The sequence below is a fragment of the Cydia strobilella genome, chromosome 14, assembly GCF_947568885.1.
Source record: "Cydia strobilella chromosome 14, ilCydStro3.1, whole genome shotgun sequence".
Classification (NCBI taxonomy): Eukaryota; Metazoa; Arthropoda; class Insecta; order Lepidoptera; family Tortricidae; genus Cydia; species Cydia strobilella.
The window spans coordinates 10,728,918-10,751,442 of record NC_086054.1 but is presented as its reverse complement, the minus strand read 5'-3'; the positions used below and the strand labels follow the sequence as shown (position 1 = coordinate 10,751,442).

The 22,525-nt window shown below is 40.2% G+C and overlaps 2 protein-coding genes across 2 annotated transcripts in view; both read left to right on the top strand.

Annotated features, from left to right (window-relative positions):
- Positions 1-22,525, top strand: part of LOC134747195 (AF4/FMR2 family member lilli) — a 265,189-nt gene that overhangs the window by 36,598 nt on the left and 206,066 nt on the right. The window lies entirely within an intron of this gene.
- On the top strand, positions 551-6,114 carry LOC134747396 (uncharacterized). The gene is made up of 2 exons (XM_063682020.1): positions 551-1,854; positions 5,851-6,114. The coding sequence occupies exons 1-2, from the start codon at positions 820-822 to the stop codon at positions 6,112-6,114; spliced, it is 1,299 nt and encodes a 432-aa protein (XP_063538090.1). The 5' UTR covers positions 551-819.

The following is a 22,525-nucleotide window of genomic DNA, read 5'->3' as shown; positions in this document are numbered from 1 at the left end:
GTACTTGTGTGGCAGAATACAGTACATTTCTATTTTTAACAATTTTTTATTCTGCCTGGTCCTTCTACAATCCTCAACATGGTCTTCGATGCCAGATAATTATTTGAATCAGCGAGCTACGAGATATTAAGGTCCAAGGACCGCCATTACGGCTGAGACAAAGAAGAAACGCATCGTGTGGAATATTTCCTGCGCATCCAACATACCGGCTTTCCAGTGAGGAGTGCAGCTTGAAACATCCCGAGGCGGCTATATCTTCATCCATCAGCTACGAAGTGCTCAACTGTTCTACCGTTATTCCGGAAAACTACAATCCGACGACGTCGATAAGGAGTGAACAGGTTAAGAAGAGCTAAAAGTGAGTCCGTTCCTTTAATATATGTCAATCATTTTACGTAAGAAGCATTAATAACTATTTTCTATAATATTCCTCTATTTGACACAATTTACAAAGAAACTTATGCTTAAAAACCCTATATTAGGCCTTTAAACAATTACCGTAACCTATTTAAAAAACCACGATACAAATAAATCATACTTTAAAACTCAAATAAATCTCAATTACATAATTGCATAATAAGTGCATCGGTCGAGCGCCGATAAACGTTTTTTTGCCATAGGTATCTAACGGTGCGCCCGGCCGACATAGGTACTTATCGCCATAACTTAGCCGGCCTGCTTATAGTAAACAACATCGGAGTAATTAGCATTAAATTCGTAAGAAAGTGTTTGTTTATGTTCCCGGTTCATTGTGCTGGTGTTTTTGGTGAAACAGAGTGTTGATAGTGCTAAGAAGGTAAATACTAAGTGCAATTTAAGATGGATGAAGCCTTGTTTAAAGAGTTAACTAAGAAGAGGGGTCATATTAAGTCGCGATTAACTAAATTTTCAGGTTATATACGCGAGTTAGCCGAAAAAGTATGGTGTGCGGCTCAGGTGACGGAACTGCAACTTCGGATTGCTAAATTAGAATGTGTTTACAACACGTATGACGAGATTCAAACCAAGTTGGAGTATATGGCGGAGGATGACGAGGCCCAATTGAACGAGAGGTCTGATTTCGAGGATCTGTACTACTCGTCAGTCGCGGCGGCTAAGGAATTAGTAACCATGCATACCAAGGTCGCGCCTAGCGATGGGGTTTCCGACAATAATACACGGCGTCATCCACATGTAAAATGTAAGTTACCTACCATTACTTTACCCAAATTTGGAGGCTCGTATGATACATGGCTTGAGTTTCGCGACACATTTGATAGTTTGATTAATAATGACGACTCCATCGATGATGTAAACAAGTTTCATTATTTGCGGGCTTCATTAGAAGGCAGTGCCGCGGTAATTGTACAATCATTAGCATTATCTAGTAGTAACTATAAAATAGCTTGGCAATTATTATGCGACAGATACAACAATAAGCGGTTATTGGTGAATAATCATATCAAGGCCATATTTAATATAACCCCAATTACCAAGGAGTCATCGACAGCTATTCGGCATCTTATTGACGCGATATGCAAAAATATACGTGCGTTAGCGACCCTTGATGAACCAACCACCCATTGGGACACATTATTAGTGTATATAATATGTCAAAAACTTGACAATGTTACTAGACGAGAGTGGGAGGAGTTTGTGCCTAGTTGCGAAACAATTACTTTCGATGCTATCATACATTTCCTCAGCGATCGTGCGGATCTATTGGAAACCATGGCGATGGATGGCCCCGAACGTCGCGCGTCTTGGCCGCTCGCCGCCGGCGCCGGCGCTGCTTCCGCGGCGCACGCGCGCTCCGCCGTGCAACGGGTAAAGGAAAAATGTTTCGTAGGACTAGATGAACGTGAAACCGATACTGTGAGTAGCCCACTTTTTACATATGAATGTCCGTTATGTAAGCGTGGTCATTGGTTATTTGAATGCCCCGACTTTCTCGCGTTATCTAATCAAGAACGTGCAGATAAGGTTCAAGGGATGAAAGTATGTTTGAATTGCTTAAAACCCGGGCACATAGCGAAGTATTGTAGGCGTGGTCCGTGCAAGTCGTGTTCATTACGTCATAGCTCACTTATACACGTGGATAGGTTACCGTCGAAGGCTCCAGTAGCAATGCCGGCTATAGAAGTGACTCCTAGCAGTCCGAGCGAGCACGACGAGCCTGCACCTGACCCCGGCTGCAGTGCTAACGGCAGTTTCTTGTTGCCGGCCCATCCTGCTTTAGAAGGTCAAGTCATACTATCTACTGCGCTAGTAGAAGTATATGATCGCGACGGTAAACCACACATGGCGCGCGCATTTTTGGACAATGGGTCTTCACCTAATTTTATTAGAGCTGACTTTTGCAAAAAACTGAACTTACCTATTAGGGAGGTAAATGTGTCTTTAACTGGTATTCAAAATATTAAGTCGACCCTACATAAATTATGTGACGCAAGGTTTTCATCTTTGTTTGACAAAAGTTTTAGCATGAAAAGGTCATTTTACGTAGTTCCACAAGCTACATGCGACTTACCTTTGGAAAAGGTAAATGTATCATTGCTAGACATACCTAAACATTTAGTCTTGGCTGATCCTCAGTTCCACTCGCCGGCAGCTATCGATCTTCTTCTTGGCGCCGAGGTCTTTTGGGAATTAGTAGGTAACGATAAATTTAAATTGGGACGAAACAAGCCCATAGTTTATGAGACCAAGCTAGGTTGGGTAGTGTCGGGTCATAATGCTGGTAATCTTAACTCTAAAAGCATTTGTTGCAATTTTGTTCAGATGAATAATCAAGATGACGAATTGACGCGTTTTTGGAAGTTAGACGAAGCAACAATAAAACCCGCGACGGCTTATTATACCAACGATGAACGGGCTTGCGAGGAACACTTTGTTAAAAATACCTCTCGGTTACCGGACGGTAGGTTTATGGTTAGGTATCCTTTAAAGCAGCCTGCATCTTCGTTGGGCGATTCTTACGAGCGGGCAAAACAATGTTTCCTGTCGTTAGAGCGCAGACTAGAACGGCAGCCGCAATTAAAGCCGATGTACAAAGATTTTATGAACGAATACGAGACTTTGGGAGACATGTCCAAGGTTACTTCCAATGAGATAGTAGGAAACTTTTTGCCTTTTCACGGCGTGTTACGGCTATCTAGCCTCACGACAAAGCTCCGGGTCGTATTCAACGCTAGTGCGCGCACGTCTACCGGAGTAACGCTGAACGACATTCAGTATGTAGGACCTACTATTCAGGACGATCTCATAGCTATCTTGTTACGGTTTAGGCAATACCGCTTTGTGTACACGGCTGACGTGGAAAAAATGTATAGGAGGATAGTCGTGCACCCTGACGATAGGTATTTGCAACAAATCATTTGGCGCAAGGATCCATCTGAACCTCTGTGCGTATACAAATTAAATACGGTCACCTACGGTACGGCCAGTGCTCCGTTCTTAGCTGTTAGGTGCCTTAAACAGTTATCACTGGACTGCTCGGACCCTCGGCTCACTGAAATCATTGCCCATGACTTTTACATGGATGACTTTTTGTCCGGGTCTGATACTGAGCAAGAGGCCACCAGCATTATAACTCAGGTTAGTGCAGTACTTAAAAGTGCCGGTATGAATTTACGCAAGTGGCGTTCAAATGAACCTAGGCTCATAACTGAACATAATGACGACTCTAGAAATCTAAATCTAGGCAACTTGGACGAAAGTAAGACGCTAGGGCTAGGTTGGAAAAGTGGAGCCGATGTCTTGTATTTTACTATCGACTTAGGAAAACACCCTGAAAAAATAACCAAGCGGTTTATCCTCTCCACAATAGCAAAAATATTTGACCCTCTAGGTCTTTTATCGCCGGTTGTCATTCAGGGTAAAATCCTGCTACAGCTTTTATGGCTTTCACGAGTTTCTTGGGATGATGAAGTGCCTCAAGAAATTTCTCAAAAATGGCATAGTATAACAATGTCTTTACCGGAATTAAACCACTTATGCATTCCTCGTAGTGTCGTAGGAATCCACGCGTCGCGAGTGGAATTCCACATTTTTACGGATGCATCTCAATCTGCGTACGGAGCTTGTTTGTACGTACGTACTATCACTAACACAGGAGTAGTTACTCGGTTACTCATGGCAAAGAGTAGGGTAGCTCCACTTAGGCCGGTAACTATTCCGCGGATGGAATTATGCGGAGCTTTGATCGGAGCACAGCTTTACCAAAAAGCGCTAATATCACTTCGCATGAAAGCAGACAGTTGTACATTTTGGACCGATTCCATGATCGTGTTAGGATGGCTTAGAATGCTACCAACCCAACTCAAAGTATTCGTACGAAATCGCGTAGCTGATATACTCGAAATCACTGGCGGTTGGCCTTGGCGACACGTACCTACTAAGGACAATCCAGCGGATCTGGTCTCACGCGGCCTTGATGCGGGTTCAATTGCTGCGGCTGATATTTGGTGGAACGGTCCAGCATTCCTACGTAATGACGAAGAGGACTGGCCCAAAAATCACCACGCGAGCAAGGATAGCGATGAAGTTAAGGCTGAGGTAATCACTGCAAATGTAGCGAGCGAAGCTGTACTAGATAGTTCCCGCTACCGACCGCTATCAGAATTGAATCTTACGAAGTTTTCCAATTTTACCAAACTCAAACGAGTCACCGCTTACGTTCTACGGTTTATCAATAACGCACGACCGGGTAGTGTGAGAAATTCAGGATTCCTTAACACTAAAGAACTTCATGCGGCTATGAATATTTTAGTAAAATTAGCGCAGATAGAATCATTTTGCTCATATGATGATGTTAAAAATAAAACTGTACTCAAAGCCAAAGATCCGCTTACCAAGCTGAATCCTTTTGTGGATTCTGAAGGACTTATGCGTGTAGGCGGAAGACTTAGAAACGGGCCTTTTAGCTTTGATAAAAAGCACCCAGCTATCTTGCCGAAAGGGCATTTTATAACGGTGACATATTTCAATGCCGTTCACATCATTTTGTTACACGCGGGACCTCAAGCCATGCTAGCATACGTAAAGTCTACCTATTGGCCAATCGGTGGTCGTACACAAGCTAGGTCAACATATTACAAATGCATCCTGTGCACTCGTATGCGCGGTGCAACTATTGCGCCACTTATGGGCAACTTACCCTCACCGCGAGTAACGCCAGGCTTTCCTTTCGAGGTTGTTGGCGTAGATTATGCCGGTCCTATACTGGCTGCGTCTCGAAAGGGTCGTGGTAGTCAAACCATAAAGGTATACATCGTGATCTTTGTGTGTTTTAAAACTAAATGTGTACACCTTGAGCTATGTAGTGACTTGTCTGCGGAAGGTTACATGGCGGCGTTGAAGCGATTCGTTAGTCGCCGCGGTTTACCTTCTGACATATACTCCGACAATGGAACCCAGTTTGTCGGGGCGTACAATGATTTAAAGAGATTCCTTACCAGCCATGCGAAGACGTTATCTGAGTCTGCAGCCAATGCCGGCATTAGGTTTCACTTTATTCCACCATATTCACCACACTTTGGCGGTTTGTGGGAAGCCGGGGTAAAATCCACTAAACACCATTTTGTTAGAGTCTTAGGTAACTGTCATTTAACCTTTGAAGAGATTTATTGCGCACTGTGTCAAATAGAGGCAATTTTAAATTCAAGGCCTCTTACTCCTTTAACCAGCGATCCTTCTGATCTGCTACCACTTACTCCAGGCCATTTTTTAATTGGACGACCACTCACAGCTCTTCCGACTCCCTGTCTGATAGAGATTCCTCCATTGAGACTGACACGGTACCAGAGGATCGAACAATTGAGGCAACACTACTGGGTGCGCTGGTATAAAGAATATGTTTCTGAACTTCAGGAGCGAACCAAATGGAGGCAAGCCAAGGGTCAACTTGCTACCGATACCATGGTCGTCGTCAAAGAAGACAACCTGCCTCCAATGAAATGGAAGCTCGGCAGAATAGTTAGCGTCATCCCTGGATCTGATGGCGTCAATCGCGTGGCCGACATCAGGACGTCGTCTGGGATCATCCGTCGTGCGTTCAGCAATCAGTCCGCGATAGGTAGTCAGGAGGCTGTTTGGATGCAAATCGCCGAATGCGTGCGTGACTCGACTGCATAGCGTTTATGGAATATTTTGTGCTCCACTGTTAGCTCATTTTTATTACATTTGGTCTCTAAATTCGTTACATATATGAGTAATAGGAGGTCAGAGATAAAATGGATCGGCTGTAGGAAAACGCTCGGTAAGCATTACGAAGCTTTTAGTTATCCATCCTCACTTCGAAAGGTCACAAACTTTAAGACAGCTCATCAGATAATGAACCTTCTTTTATTTATTTAAGTGTTCTTTTTTCAGTAAAAAAGAGATGTTACTATTGATGTTGGAGCCCGATGATGGTACAGTTTAGAAGTTTCAAATGTTTAATTATAAAATATTTGTCTTTAATTTTTTTATTTAAGGTTATTTTATGATAAAAAATATACTATTACAAACAATTTGTATATAAAATATGGTTTTAATCAGTGCATAAGTAATCACTATTAGTAATTTAGTAGTATTAGTTAATTACGTTAACCTGCCTTTTTGAAAGTACAGTCGCCATCAAATATATCGGAGCGGCCAAGGTGCTCACATATATCTGAACACGCCTCTATTGTCAAGGCGTACGTGTTAAGATATTTTTGAGCATCTCGGCCGCTCCGATATATCTGATGGCGACTGTACAGCACATATATATCATACATATCAGTAACAGCACATTAAAATTGGAGTCTATTGGTATGTTAATTGTATACAATTGTAGTACAGGCACAATCTACGACTATGGTGAGAGCTGTTATCATAATGCTTTGCATAAAACAATTGTAAAATTTAATTACTTGAAAAAAAGGCGTTACCTTGATAGATATTATGATATCAAAACACGGCAACGCAACGTCATTGGAGTGATAAACAGGCCAGAAGCTATTTACCGACCTGTGAGCAATGAGAGGGAATTTCACGTCTTCCTGAAAATTAATGAGAAACGCCGCATACGACCTTCTCGATCGCACCTACACAATACGGCGACGGCGCGCCCGCGACTCCGACGACTAATGACTACTGCGCGAAATCACAAACGTATAACCGTCCTCCTTCAATCCAGGGACAAATATGTCTTATGTTCCTTTCGCACGACACCCGGAGCGGCAACGTAGCGTTTTAACCCGGATAAATTACATCCTATTAACTTCGTTCCGGTACTCGAATCGCGCTTTAATGTCGCCAAGCGTAAGGATTAAAATTGTACAAGAGCATTTATTTGCCCGCTAATGTTTATTTAAGACTTTACTGGTCAGGTTATAAAGCCGATTTTACATTGTTGTTTATCGCGTTACGCCACTCCGGTTTCGTTGGGGATTATTAATTTGCTGTCAAATAAAGGGGCCGCTCACTTGGGCGTGCGTGTCCGTGCAAATTTCTGCCATACTTCGGAATCGGTGATTATTTTTTGGTGCCTTGACTTTGGATTCGCAGACTGACAGATATTTTGGCGCATATTTTAGTTTTATAGGTGGAATGTCCGGCTGGTCTTTAATTAGGCTATTATACTCATGATGGCTGGTTTACCGGCGGGTCCGTGGCAGATGTAGAGATACTCGTACTACAGTTTAAGTACCGTGCTCACTGCTTCCCGTGCGGAAATAGTTAATTGAGATTGCAATTGTGACGAGACCTGATATTGCGTAGCTAAAGCGAAGTCGCGGATTACATTATAATTCAGTATTAGATACGTCACTTTTATGATAAAAACGTATGCCATTGGTTTTTAAGCAATTAATGACTCTTGCCCGCAAATTCTATTGCTTAGATTTTTTACATACCTTACATACCTATGTTACCCTGGGGGTAACTCTATACACGGCGGTGGCTAAAAAATAAGTGCATTCCCGTTGCCAGGGAGATTTTGGGATTATACTGAGCAACTTTTACTATGGGAGCAACCCCGAAATCGCGAAAATAAATTTGGCTGTTTCATACATTTTGGCTGTCTGACCTAGACATTTTCTATGGGAGAGTAATTTTTTTCGTCGCAATTTCGGGGTTGGTCCCATAGTAAAAGTTGCTCAGTATGGCCTATATATTCAGCCCGTAAATTATTGCAGGTGACTAAATAAACATCCTGTATATTAACACTTTTAACGCCACGCCTAACGTGCGCGGCGCGCCATCGTGAACTCAGAATGCGCGAAGGTTCATATTGGGCTGGGCACATCTATAGAGGACATGAATTTAAAAAAAAATCCATGCCCGATGCCAATCTGCCTTAGAATCTTCTTCTTCGACCTAGCGTTTTGCTGGCCTAGCGCCAGGGTCCGCTTTCCTACTCAATCTTCTCCACTTTGCCCGGTCTTCGGCATCCTCAGGTGTGAGATTGTTCTGTTGCATGTCCGCTATCAAGACGCCTTAATCTCTCCTTCCTTGAATCTGCCTTATAATATTGTGCTTTAAACCTTCTTTTTAGTGAAAAACCGTAGCTTGTTAGATCTGAATGAGCTTACGCCTATCAGCCCTAACGCGTTAGCTGACAAGTTGCCATTAATACATTTCCGATAAATGTATATCAAATAATTTTTTACATGTAAGTAAAATAAGCGTCCTATGTGTAATGCATATTAAGATTCCCACACTTTGATAATATAATAACGTTAGATGTTATCTCTTTTCGCGGGACAATTCTATCGCCATAACGTTAACAGAGCTTGAACAATATCTCTGATTCAATCGTAGATTTCAAAGTTTTCCATTGTTTAAAAAAAAACATGTCCCAAATCTTGTATTTTTTTGAGTTTCGTTTTTACAGACAAACGTAACCTCTTGGCCTGCTAATAACTTTTTGGCTTCTACCCTGTAAGAGGGATATATTAATATAAGTAAGTTTAGTGCTCTATTGTTTTATTTGTGAAAATCTCTTATTATTTAAATAAACAATCATAGGTGTAATCGTTATATCTATGTATATATGTACTAGTGTAATGCGTACTACGAGGTTTACTACAAATTATAGGTCAAGTCAAGGCGTACGGGAAATACCGCACGATTATCATAAATATAAGAAATGAACTTGAAACAAAAACAGTTTTTCAGCCAAAGCAAAGATTTGATCGAGACAAAGACGTGAAATCGAAGTCCTGGTCCCATTTTATCGTCAGAATAGGTACGACCTGATCTGATTTCAGGACATTTTTATTCAAGTCACTCCCTGAACGGATCCTGTAATGTATTAGGATTTTTATGAATATCCCCTGTATATAAGCTTTACGGCTTTGTCAAAGGCAGGCTTTGTACGCTACGCTGATTTGATTTGTAATTACGCCTACTTCGCCTGTTGTGAGAGTTTTAACGATTCCGACTCTGCCTTTATACGATATTCTCTGATCGTTCAATTGTTGTTTTCCAATTGTCATCCGATTTCTTTGTAGCTAAGTTACAAAATGTATGAATTGTAAACATTCATTTATAATAATTTTAAAATCTACCACAAATACGAATTGGGTTATGTACGTAGCCGATTTCAAATTAATCATACTGATTAATTACCGTGATTACAACAACTTAATCAATTTTGATTTTGATATACAGTTTATAAATCGCCAAATCTGACATCAATTTCACGAGTTGCCATTTTAATATTTCTAATACAGCCGCAGCAGCAGATTTAATACAAACAAAAATCAGCAGGTAAAATCATTAAACTCGCAAAATCATTAAGCAAATAAATAAATCAAACTCCGTATTGATTGCCATGGCGTTTATTTTTGCTGGTTAACTAATTAAATCGATACGTATCAAAATGAATGCTTAAAGAGTTAATTACCACTGATGAAATTAATTCAACGCGTGGCAACTCAGAGGCAGCCCACGCGCTCCAATATATCCCAGTGATTGGCCTTTAAAGGTGAGGCGATTATGGGGATGATCTTGATTACATTTTGCGTTTTAACGTCAGAGGTCCGCCTACGATACAAAGAGTTCCTGAATAATAGTTACCGTACACTTCCTTTTGCCTAATTATGATAAACATTTATAAGCTTGAAAAAACGGTGTTTCTCTTCCAAACTTCAGTCTATATTTAATACCTTATAATGGGAGAAAGTCGACCAATGTTGAGCAAAAAAACATGATTTCCTGAATATAGCTACTTTTTAGGGTTCCGTACCCAAAGGGTAAAAAGGTACAAACGGGACCCTATTACTAAGACTCCGCTGTCCGTCTGTCCGTCCGTCTGTCCGTTTGTCTGTCACCAGGCTGTATCTCATGAACCGTGATAGCTAGACAGTTGAAATTTTCAAAAAGGATGTATTTCTGTTGCTGCTATAACAACAAATACTAAAAACAGAATAATATAAATATTTAAATGGGGCTCCCATACAAAAAAAGGTGTTTTTTTTTGCTGTTTTTCCGTAATGGTACGGAACCCTTCGTGCGCGAGTCCGACTCGCACTTGGCCGGTTTTTTTGTCTGAATATAGATGGCACATAGGGAAAATGTCTGAAACCTGACCACTTAACCAAAAACATTAAGGTACCCTTATTTATTTTCTCAACCAGGTAGCTATTTCACCAACGAACTGTCCGTCAAATTGTATTATTTGAAAATAGATTGCATATAATAAATTTATGTATATGAAATATTGTGACATTGCGATCATATCCCAAGAATACCTAGACATCAAGAAACAAAGAGAGGTGTTGCCCCAGATATTGTTGAGCAACAAATTGATGTTTAATTCATAATAAAGTCCCATCACTTTTCAGAAAAAAGTCATTTTATTTTTCTCGAAACTATTAGTAGACGTTTTAATAAATCCAAGCGCTGTCACTGTTTATATTACCCACTGTCCAAAATGCAAGGAAATAATCGTGTCAATTTGTCTTAATAGCGGCACCCGAAACTAGCATGATATCAAATTGGAAATGACCGATGTTGGCTCGCGGCCAGCCGGGAATTTGAGTTATGATACGAATCCTCTACTTAGCTGACTACAACGCGAGCATATTATGTACACCTTTTTGTAATAACCTAATTGTTCTCGTATGTTTTGCGTCATTTGGAAAATTATTCCTTAGTAGCAGATATGGATTTGGTAAATCAAATTTAAAACTAGTGGCTCTGTGAGCTGTAGACCTTGCGAGTATAGATTAAAACTCAATATGTATGGCTTCGCCATTTTTGGAAAATTTTCAATGACTAAATCGACAAAAAAAAACTACTCATCGAACCTGCTCTCAAAATTTTACGAGAATGGGTTGATTATTGCGACCTGTAGAGGTGACCATCCGGACATAATATATGAAAGCATTTTTTCCCAAGCTGAAACGGAGACCTTCGCTAACGCTCGGTCAATTAGTTGAAAAATAAATTTATCATCTATTGATTTTGAAATGGAAAGAACCTACAACTTTACACATGTTTTGAATAATTCGCTTAAATAAAAACTTAAACACAAGTTCATAAGTGTGGCTGGCCTTCACATTGGGGTCTATTTACACATTGCTTAGTGTTTAGTGCAAGTTCATACATTAGCTACTAAACGCAAGTAGGTCAAAATAGACCCCAATGTGAAGGCCAGCTACACTACCCCGCAGCCACACATCCATATTGACCTTATGTCGATTAAGGTAGAGCGGGGCCAACGGCCGGCCTTTTGATTTCCGAGTAAGTCATTTCATTGTAGACCTTTATACTGTGCCCTTAGCCCCCTCCTATTTTAAACTAGGTTACATTTTACCAAGCTTATTAAAAAAGGTTATAATAAAGTATATAAAGAAAGGCGGGTGGTCGAGTTCGAATGTCTACACTATTACTATTACAAACTTGAGCAGAACAAAAACGTCAAGGAGTTTAAACTAGGTTACATTTTACCATTTTATCAAAAAAGATTATAATAAAGTATATAAAGAAAGGCGGGTGGTCGAGTTCGAATGTCTACACTATTACTATTACAAACTTGAGCAGAACAAAAACGTCGAGGAGTTAAAACTAGGTTACATTTTACCATTTTATTAAAAAAGGTTATAATAAAGTATATAAAGAAAGGCGGGTGGTCGAGTTCGAATGTCTACACTATTACTATTACAAACTTGAGCAGAACAAAAACGTCGAGGAGAAACTGACGTTAATATTTCTGCGGCTCACGATCATACTTTGTAGTTAAAAGCTATGGGAACTGGCTGCGCCTAGGGTTGCCATTGTAAGTTATAAGTTTTTAAAATGTCGGTAAAATCCCCGATTTATGTAATGCAATTCTATAGAAACAAGTTAATACTTAATTAAGAATAAAACATAGCATATTACAGAGATAATGAGTACATTTTTTTATATCTATACGCTTATCACGAGTGCATCGCGACAGTATCTCGCGCGCGAGATAGACTCTACCCGTCTTTTTCAAACTGTATTAATTAGAGACGCTTAGTCTATCTGGCGCGCAACGATTTTCCATAAGGGCCTACTGATATCGAATTTCCGTCTTAATAAGTTCCTATTTTGTAAGTTTCGAATATGCAAAAGCTGTTATTTTTGAAACTTATTTGCAAGTATATAAATCCCTAACTGAATAATCAAAATGCCTGAAATTTGAGTAGTCATGCAGGCGCAGATACGGTTACCTACTTCTGCGTCTGATAACCCTATAAGAGCCCCGCCTACCGTCCCCGCTACCCAGTGATGAATAACTAGGAATTTATTGCTACTTGCCTTTACACACGGCTTGCCCACGTACAGGCAATATTTCATACTTAGACTACCCGTGTCTATACGTATGTATTACGCATAAAATCTATAATCGTAATGTGCGGACCTCAGGGATCAGACATAGTCGTTATAAAAATTCGGTTGCTTATGAGTCTTGAGTTAAAAAAGAACTGGAAAGTAACGAAACTGCGATTGAAAGATTTTTAACTATTTTCCTATCCTTTTTGCGGTGGTCAAACGCCTGATTTTGAAGCAGCGCGCTGGCTATGGGCGCTAGCAACTCTAGTGGAGTTAAATGCGCGTCCCTAACCTAACTTAGCGTAATTCCTTAAATATTTTTTATTCGAGTCTTAATTAAACATGTGCTAAATTCTCATGATTTAAAAAGTTTTTTTAGAGGCGTTTTTATAGGCTCTAACACCCATAAAATCGCCTGTAAAGCAGAGCCATTCTCCAAGTTAATACTTCTCTCACTTATCTATACAAGGTAACCAAGTTTTTTGTTACTTTCTAATAAACACAAATGACAAAATGAAAGAGGAACAAACGATTATTTAAGCCTTAAATTTTAAGGGTTTGTTAGATAAAAGAGAATAACGCTATTCAGCTTCAACTAAATAAGTCTAAAACCGAAGTCTCGACTTGCAGACGAGGAGCCTAGACTTACCAATCACTACATGCATAGTATAAAACAAAGTCGCTTCCTGCTGTCTGTCTGTCCCTATGTATGCTTAGATCTTTAAAACTACGCAACGGATTTTGATGCGATAGAGTGATTCAAGAGGAAGGTTTATACGTATAAAATACATCAGCATTGCACCCGTGCGAAGCCGGGGCGGGTCGCTAGTACTTATTAATCTTATTATGGACTCATGGTATGATCGAAGAGTAGTCTAAAGTAATACGAGTAGATGTAATGCACGGGAAGTGAACAAGTGCGAATAGCGTATAAATCAAAATAATAGCCACATCTGTGTTACATCAATGATGTTTTCGCCACACGCTCAGTCGAATGACGGCTTTCTCATTGTACCGAAGGAAATACGAGTACATCTTCAATTGTCTTCGCAGGATTGAATCCTTCTGTTGTTAGTTCTGCGCTAAAGCAAGTGTGCTTCACTCCGCGATTTCGTCGCGTCGCTACAAGTACCTGCGGCCGCCTCAATTTTGAGGTTTTGCCATACTAATTGCCGCACACCGCTGTGGAACGGACGCCTGCACGCGCTTGCGCCGCCTTGCGCTTAGTAGTCGCGTTTTGTTAGGGAGTGAATCTTCTGTACTATATATATTTTGTGGCTAAAGTGGTAATGCCTGCTACAACCTTAAATATCAATTTTTTTTTACGTTTAAATATGGCATACGGCTCAGTATCATTACCGGAATAATCAATTTAATGCACTACACGTGAGAGACTTTGTGCCTTATAGTCAGTGGGACACAAGATAGGATGCGAAAAAAAAAACATACTGTTTATTATATCATTGAATAGTCACTTTTCAATTATTTTTGCGTATTACAACCTGAGTAAACACAATACAAGCCACCGAGCCACTGTGTACACGGAATCGTTAGAACGTCGTTAAGTCAGTATACATAAGTAAACGTTCATAAGCTGTTTCGGTCTTGGTAGTCTCGGTGTTATAGCTGGGGCGCCGGCGATGCTAAATGTGTAGTTACTCGAGCGTCGTAGAGACCTATTGGAATTGAAGGATTAGATGATAGGAAGAAAAAAAGTTTATATAAAGTTCTATTTTTTAGCGAGCAGGCAAGCGTCTACAGATTTTTTTTTAATTTCAGGGAGTTGGTGGAGGGTTAAAAACATCGTTAAGTAGATTGTGGATTTGGTCGTTTTGGTCCAAGTTAATGCTTTAATTTTTCTATTACTTAATTTGACAAGTATTTGTACGCATTTCCTTAATCTGACGATCACAAGTTCAACGCCTGATTTTCACATTGTACCTAACCGTCAGATTAAGGAAATGCGTACAAATAATTGTCAGATTTAGTAATAGCACAATCTGCTTAGGTAACGATTTGTTGAACCCCCCACCAACCAACGGCTCAACATAGACGGCTAAAAGTGATTAAGGTAAACTCCACGGGGTAGCAAGATATCACTCATATATTAATCTGACGCGCTCGAGTAACTACAAAAATCCCCTCTTAGGCTCCCCAACCATTAGCACGTGACTTTCCTCGTTAATTGCAGCACGTGTTGCACTTGTGTCAATGCAGCATAGGCTCAAGCTTGTGGCTGTATGATTTCCATGCTACTTTGGTACATATGTCCAATGTAAATGTGCACTTAAATACTGGGGAATTTTAGATCATTTACAATTACGATTTCCTACTTGTAATGTAACATTTGTTAAAAATTAAAAAATTAAAAAAATTAAAACACAATTAATTAATTAGTAATTTAAACGTGGTTTGTTTTAGTTAAAATGTCACGTAAAGCAGACAATATCATATATGTAGTTACGACGTTTCGAAATAACGACACTTACATTGAACGATAGTGCTTTAAAGAAATTAAAGACTTCATCAGTAAAATCACTTATCAGTAAAATCGTTACATTTATTTCTTTCCTTAGTCAGATAAGCCCAGCCTACGTTTGTTCCTACCTACTGAATAATTTTCAATACTAAATAGTTTCACGGTTTAGACACTTGTTTTAAGCCACTCGCGCGAGTCTAAACCATGAAATTATTTAATGTTAGTATTTAAGTATTTATGTCTCACAACAGTTTATATTCGATAAATTTTCAATACATTTATTTCGCAGTCTAATTTCGAATAAATCGTAGGTTTATAGTAGTTGAAAGCATTAGAAGTTAGAAGCAAAAGCTTAAAGATGTAAGGCCGGGAGGGAAGTTATCGCCGCTTGATACGAAGACGGTATTAAGAGGATAGGGGACGATCGATTCTCCATACAAACGTAGTCCTCATTTTCCTCCCTGGATATTGACATTATGGAAAATATTTTTACAATATTTGATGTATTTTAATAATAGCTATGCCTCATCAGAGAGGAAAATGAGGAATACGTTTGTATGGAAAACCGGTTTGAGGCGGTCCCCTTTCGTCCTAAATAGCGATTGAATGTCAGCTTTGCTTCCGAAAATGGAGTAAGTATTTCAATTCGATTATAGATTAAAGGTGACGTTCGGATGGAAATTAACGGTGAGGTCCCCGTTTCCTGCGGGCTCAGCACGGTCGCATTTTTATCGTCTGTCACCATGTCTGTCACGTTCTAACAAGTATGTAAGTGCGAAAGTGACAGGCATAGTGACAGTTAAAAAAAATGCAACCATGCTGACACCGCTGCTACTGAAGCGCTACATCAGTAGCGGTGCTGCAGTCGCCATCCGAATGTCACGGTGTGAATGTGTGATGTGTGTTATAACTTAGTATGCAAGTAGGTCTATCTATCTTGTTATTCGTCCAATTTGATTCAGATACAGTTTTTGGTTTAAAATGTCAATTAATCGAATATGTCTTAATACGTAGCTATGTTAGATAAAATATAATACACGAAACTAAATAACTTTGACAGACATAAATAGAGCACTACATGTGGGTAAATTAACATCACAAGGCAACGTTAAACTTTGACTAAATAATCTAATAACCAAGAAAACACGGCTTAACTTAGTTTAATAGTTTCTAATAATCCCTAAGATTCAACTAATCTAATCCCGAGACGTCTCCATTCCTCTCGACGGAAACTGAAGCGTATTCTGACGAAGTAATTATCTAACCCTACGTCAAGTTGTGACAGTGGCTGTAACAATAGTTATGACAACCTGTTAATATTTTTTTTTTTCACGACAATCCATGTAATGTAAATATTAATGTAATTTTATTTTACCACCTATAATCTTGTACTCAGATAACCTAGACTAGATTGACCACAGAAGACGACTCGCGGTCACCAGGTCACCACACATTAGCGTTACCGTAGTTTCCGTACCACATATACCTACGTAATTATACTTGCTGACATTTTAAGGTGATACAAGCACAACATACTGTCCGCGCGCGAATTCCGTGTACGGCTGAGGAATGTTAGGAATGTTGGGCGTTATGACAGAGTAGTGTCATTTTGTACGTACGGGCGCGGCGCACACCCTCCCACTTCCTCGACCTCCGAATGCACGGAATTGGCGCGCGGACAGTATATGTACGCGAATGTAATCATTTCTAAATATGATCAACTTTTACTATAGCAGCAATTCTGAAATCACAAAAAACCAGGTTTCTATATAATTATCCTGTTGAATTTTACTTTAGTATAGAACACCTAAATTTTTGCAATTTCAAGGTTGCTCTCATAACAAAAGTTGCTAATAGTGTCAGTCGCGTGTATATCATGTCATGTATCACGTAAAAATACACACCGTATAATAACCACATAACATATGCATACGTACACACTTACACAGCACAACGGCTTAATTCAGTTGCATATCAACAAAAATATTATTATGTTATGGTAGGAATCGGGCTGTTTTAGTGTAAAATTGTATAGGATTACGAGTACGGCGTAGGTGTAGGACTTTAAGGACCTATTTTATTTACCAGTATAAAATCACCTATTTGCGGTGAACTGGTGATTCTAGTCTCCGTAAACGCACATTTAATGCCAAGTCTGTGAGACTACTACAAATAACAATCCTAACATATTTATTAAATAGCTTTTCTTTATAACCGTTGTTAACTAACAGATTAATGTATTAAAACGTACGTCTTTTGTTGCAGGTATGTTAACGGCCACATTCTACGAAACTCTGCTTCATCGTTCGGAATTTACTATCAGTTTAATCTCGTGAAACATAAAACATAGTTAAATGTTGTCCCGTACTCGGTCATTGTACCTTTTTCATGGGTAAAGCGCACTCTACACTCCCGTGAGAATTACTAGTTGGGAACAGAAGAATATTTTAATTTTCTGATGCTGCGAACTGCTTTCATACCATTGTGAAAAATTCTTGTCCGCTATGCGTTCGAGTCGCAAAGGTCCCGGTATTCACAAGCGAGCGTGTTGTCGTTGGTCAAAAATTTGCAGACATTTATCGCCAAAAATTGTACTATAACAAGTCTTTGATACTACCGCTTTCGTATTAAACCCCGTAACAAAAAAAATGATGTCGTTCACGGACTAATCAGGCGTTCCGTGTCCGTCCATGCACTCGTGCCTAGTGCACTCGGCAATAGATTTACTAGTTTCACTGTGCCGCTCACGTGAATCGAATATTGAATTTTAAAATCCTGGTGCCGCATTCGATCATTAAAACATCTTATAAGGTCATATGGGGTAAGAGAAACATACATAGGTATATTTTAGAGATGTCACGAATATTCGGCAACTATTTGGTATTCGGCCTATACGGCCACTTGCCGAATATTCGGTATTCGGCCGAATTTTGCCTACCACTCGAATTCGAATATCTGTGGCACCTAACTAAAAAGAAAAATTACAAAATAAAAATAACCAAAAACTAGGTATATTTAATATATTTTTGAAAAGTTGTTAAATACGAAGACCCTTATTTGAGCATTTGTTGATTACAAAATATTTTATATTTGATTGACTAATACATTCATTAATTCTGTTCAACAAAAAATGTTTCTTAGCAAACGTTGTGCTTTGATGGCGAACAGTTTTCGTAATAATTGTGACTCAAAATGTTTGCATGTCATGCCTAATATTCGGCGCGTCGGCCGAGAGAGGGGCCGAATATTCGGTATTCGGCCAAAACCACTATTCGGGGCATCTCTAGTTTATTTTGCTCGGGACAAGAGAAACAGTATGAGGATTCCCTATGTAAGTGTTTCTCTTGCCCCAATATTTCTCTTACTTCGTTTATTTTAAATTCAATAATTTTATTCATGATGGAAAGTTAGAATACGGCTCTTGGGCTTTACGGAGTTGTGGATAACGCATAAGGACATCTAGGCATTACGCAGTGAAAATTCATGGGGTGTAAAATAAGAGTGCGACGCGCGTAATGGATGCGACACTCGTAAGTAATGGCATTAGTGTGACTGCGATTTTATTTTATACAAATTTTAGAGATATGTAGTGAAATTAAATAATAATAATAATACATTGGTTAGTAATACTAGTAGTCATTTGTTAATAAATCATATAATGTTCTTGACGAAATATGTCACTACTTGCGTAACGTTTGGATTTAAGCTATTTTTTTATAAATTGTAAATTGTTTCCTAAGATGTGGCAATAAAGATTTTTTTAATTATATTTTTTCCGTAAATTAGTAGGCTAGTATGTGCGGAATGTCAATACAACCTATTTTTTACCGTTAAGTTCAAGGTAATTATAATTTAATGTAATTTCGCGTCAGTCGTACTTAATCTCAAAGTAATATCTCAAAGAGCACAAGCACAATTAATTTACACACACATAGACATATTAAACGTCAAAATTCTGTGGTACAAAAACACAAACATGCGATCATAAAATAGTACATTTCGATGCTAGTGCGGAAAGTATGTCATTACTTTACGAGTACTGAGATATCTTGCCACGAGCCGTAGGCGAGTGCCAATACTCGGGACGAGTGAAGAATGACATTTCCGCACGTGTATCGTTATCATTGTTGTTATCATTGCACGTTATCATTGTTGACATTTTATAATTATATGTTTGCATGCCGAACAATTGACGATCATAATATAAATTCATATAGATTAGTGTAAGAATAATTTATATTGTAATTTATTATTATGAAATAAATAAACTAAACTAAACTGAAGTATCGAACGACGTTTTTTAACACAGTTGCGAAAAATTAAGAAAAACAACAAGTAAGAATTTAAAACAATATCGACTGTTGCCTTTGGAAACTTAGCTGGCACTGGCAGTAAGAAAAAACGCCTCTTCTTTGACAGGCGTTTAGGCAGCTATTTCTACCCCTACCTTCCATAGCTATTCCGTTCCATTCAGACATCTTATTAAGAACGGTTTTTCAATCTTCAATATAAAACTAACCTGTTATAATGATGAAGAGGTAAGTAATAAAATATGAAATATATTTTTTTATGATTTCTTACATTAACAGTAGGTTTTTATGTTGGTTACGACGTTTAAAGGAAAGTAATATTAACACTCATCAATAAGTAGTCATGAATTGGAACCAACAAAACCAACTTTCCGCACGCTAAACAGCTACGTAAAGTAGCACTTTTTGAGCAACTGTATTAAAAAACACATTATGATTGCTAAAACAGTAATCTACTAAAGACTGTTCCGTCGGAAATTAGTCGCCGCGGGCGGAGCGCAATGTGCACCCCCCGCACTAACTCCTCACTTTAATACCCCCCCGTAGGCTGGGATGGTATTCACAACACCAAGCGTCGGTACAGCCGATCCAGCATACCTTCCAATTACAACTACGGCCTACGGGAAAATGAGAATCGTTGAATAGAAAACGCCAATCGAAACTTAAGTCCCCGGCAAGCTCGGTTCTCCATACAAACTTAGTTATTACACCTCTCATTTTTAAACGACTATCTAGATTGCTCTGAAACTTTGTACTTACAATAGGATAAGGTGTGGTGTATATCTAGGTCTGTAATTAGTTTATGTAGCTTCAGATACCATAGTATAAATAAAAGCAAATTTAAGTATTTCATACAAAACTGCCTCGAGGTCCAGTAAAAAAGCCATTGCCAGGGCTAAATACGATTTCGTCGGCAGAATTGGCGACAAGCTAGCGGGCTATCCCTCTGGGAGTCGCGCGTTCTGGTCGCTCGCCAAAGCTGCCGAGGGAAATTTTTGTCAGTCGTCTTTACCACCTCTGCGAAAAGCTGATGGTGATCTGGCCCACAGTGCAAAAGAGAAAGCCGATCTTCTTGGTACTCTTTTTGCCTCGAACTCGACCTTGAACGACGACGGTAGCGCCGTGCCGCCCACCATCCCGCGGTGTGCATACTCCATGCCCGAAATCTCATTCACGCAGAGGGATATTCGGCGGGAGTTGCTATCCCTAAACGTTCATAAGTCGAGCGGGCCAGACGGCATTCCAGCACTTGTGCTTAAGCAGTGTGCTCCTGAGTTATGTTCCGTGTTGGCGCGTCTTTTCACACTCTCTAGCAACAAACGGCATGTTCCATCTTCGTGGAAGACGGCCCTTGTGCACCCTGTGCCTAAAAAGGGCGACAGATCGGACCCATCGAATTACAGGCCTATCGCTATTACCTCCCTTCTCTCTAAGGTCATGGAGCGTATAATCAACACAAAGCTCCTGAGATACCTAGAAGAACACGACCTGATCAGCGACCGTCAGTATGGTTTTCGCCACGGTCGCTCGACTGGTGATCTTCTAGTGTATCTCACTCACCGCTGGGCTTCGGCCATTGAGAGTCAAGGTGAGGCATTGGCAGTTAGCCTAGATATAGCGAAGGCGTTCGATCGGGTCTGGCATCGGGGTCTCCTGTCGAAGTTACCATCTTATGGATTGCCGGAGGGACTATGCAAATGGATCGCTAGCTTTTTGTCTGGCAGACGCATACGAGCCGTAGTAGACGGAAGCTGCTCCAATAGCATGGACATTAACGCTGGCGTTCCGCAAGGCTCTGTGCTATCCCCAACGCTGTTTTTGCTGCACATCAATGACATGTTGTCTATCGACGAGATTCATTGCTATGCAGACGACAGTACTGGGGATGCCTATTACGCAGGCCGTGCCAACATCCCTCGTCCCGTGGTGCTAGAGAGTCGTGAAAAGCTTGTGTCGGATATTGAGGGCACTCTATCCAGAGTTTCGGTGTGGGGCCGGGACAATTTAGTGCGATTCAACCCCACCAAGACACAAGTTTGCGCGTTTACCGCTAAGAAAACCCCATTTACTGTGGTCCCACAGTTCGAAGGCACAGCCCTTACCATGTCAGGGAGTATTGGGATCCTCGGTGTCGACATCTCCAGTGACGTCCAATTCCGTAGCCACCTGGAAGGGAAGGCTGATCTGGCATCCAAAAAACTCGGTGTGCTCAATAAAGCACGGCGATACTTTACTCCGGGGCAAAGACTGCTGCTATATAAATCGCAAGTCAGACCCCATATGGAGTACTGCTGTCACCTTTGGGCAGGAGCACCTGGATGCCAGCTTGGACCCTTCGACTCAGTCCAAAGGCGCGCTGTACGAATCGTCGACGATCCCAAACTCACAAGCGGTATCGAACCTTTAAGTCTAAGGAGAGACTTCGCCTCCTTGTGTGTGTTCTACCGCTTGTACAATGGGCTGTGCTCTGAAGAATTGTTTGACATGATGCCAACGGCCGCTTTCTATCACCGCACCGCTCGCCATCGGCAGGGTGTTCATCCTCACACCCTAGCACCTAAATGGTCGCGTACTGTGCGGTTTAAGAGGAATTTCCTCCCGCGTACGCTTCGGCTGTGGAATGAGCTCCCTGCCGAGGTTTTCCCGAGGGGCTACAGTATGGGGTTCTTCAAAAAAGGAGTGTACAGGTTTTTAAAGGGTCGGCAACGCGCGTGTAATATCTCCGGTGTTGCAGGCGTTCATAGGCTACGGTCACTGCTTACCATCAGGCGGGCCGTATGCTTGATTGCCACCGACGTGGTATAAAAAAAAAAAAAAAAAAACGTTTTTGCTCTATTTCGTTTGTTTTATATACTAGAGCTATATAAACTTAATACAGACCTAGATATACCTTATGTTTCATGGAAAGTTTCATAACAATCCAATACGTAGTTTTAAAATGAGAACGAAACTCCGTTTGTACGGGAAGGTGAAATTCGACCGAGCT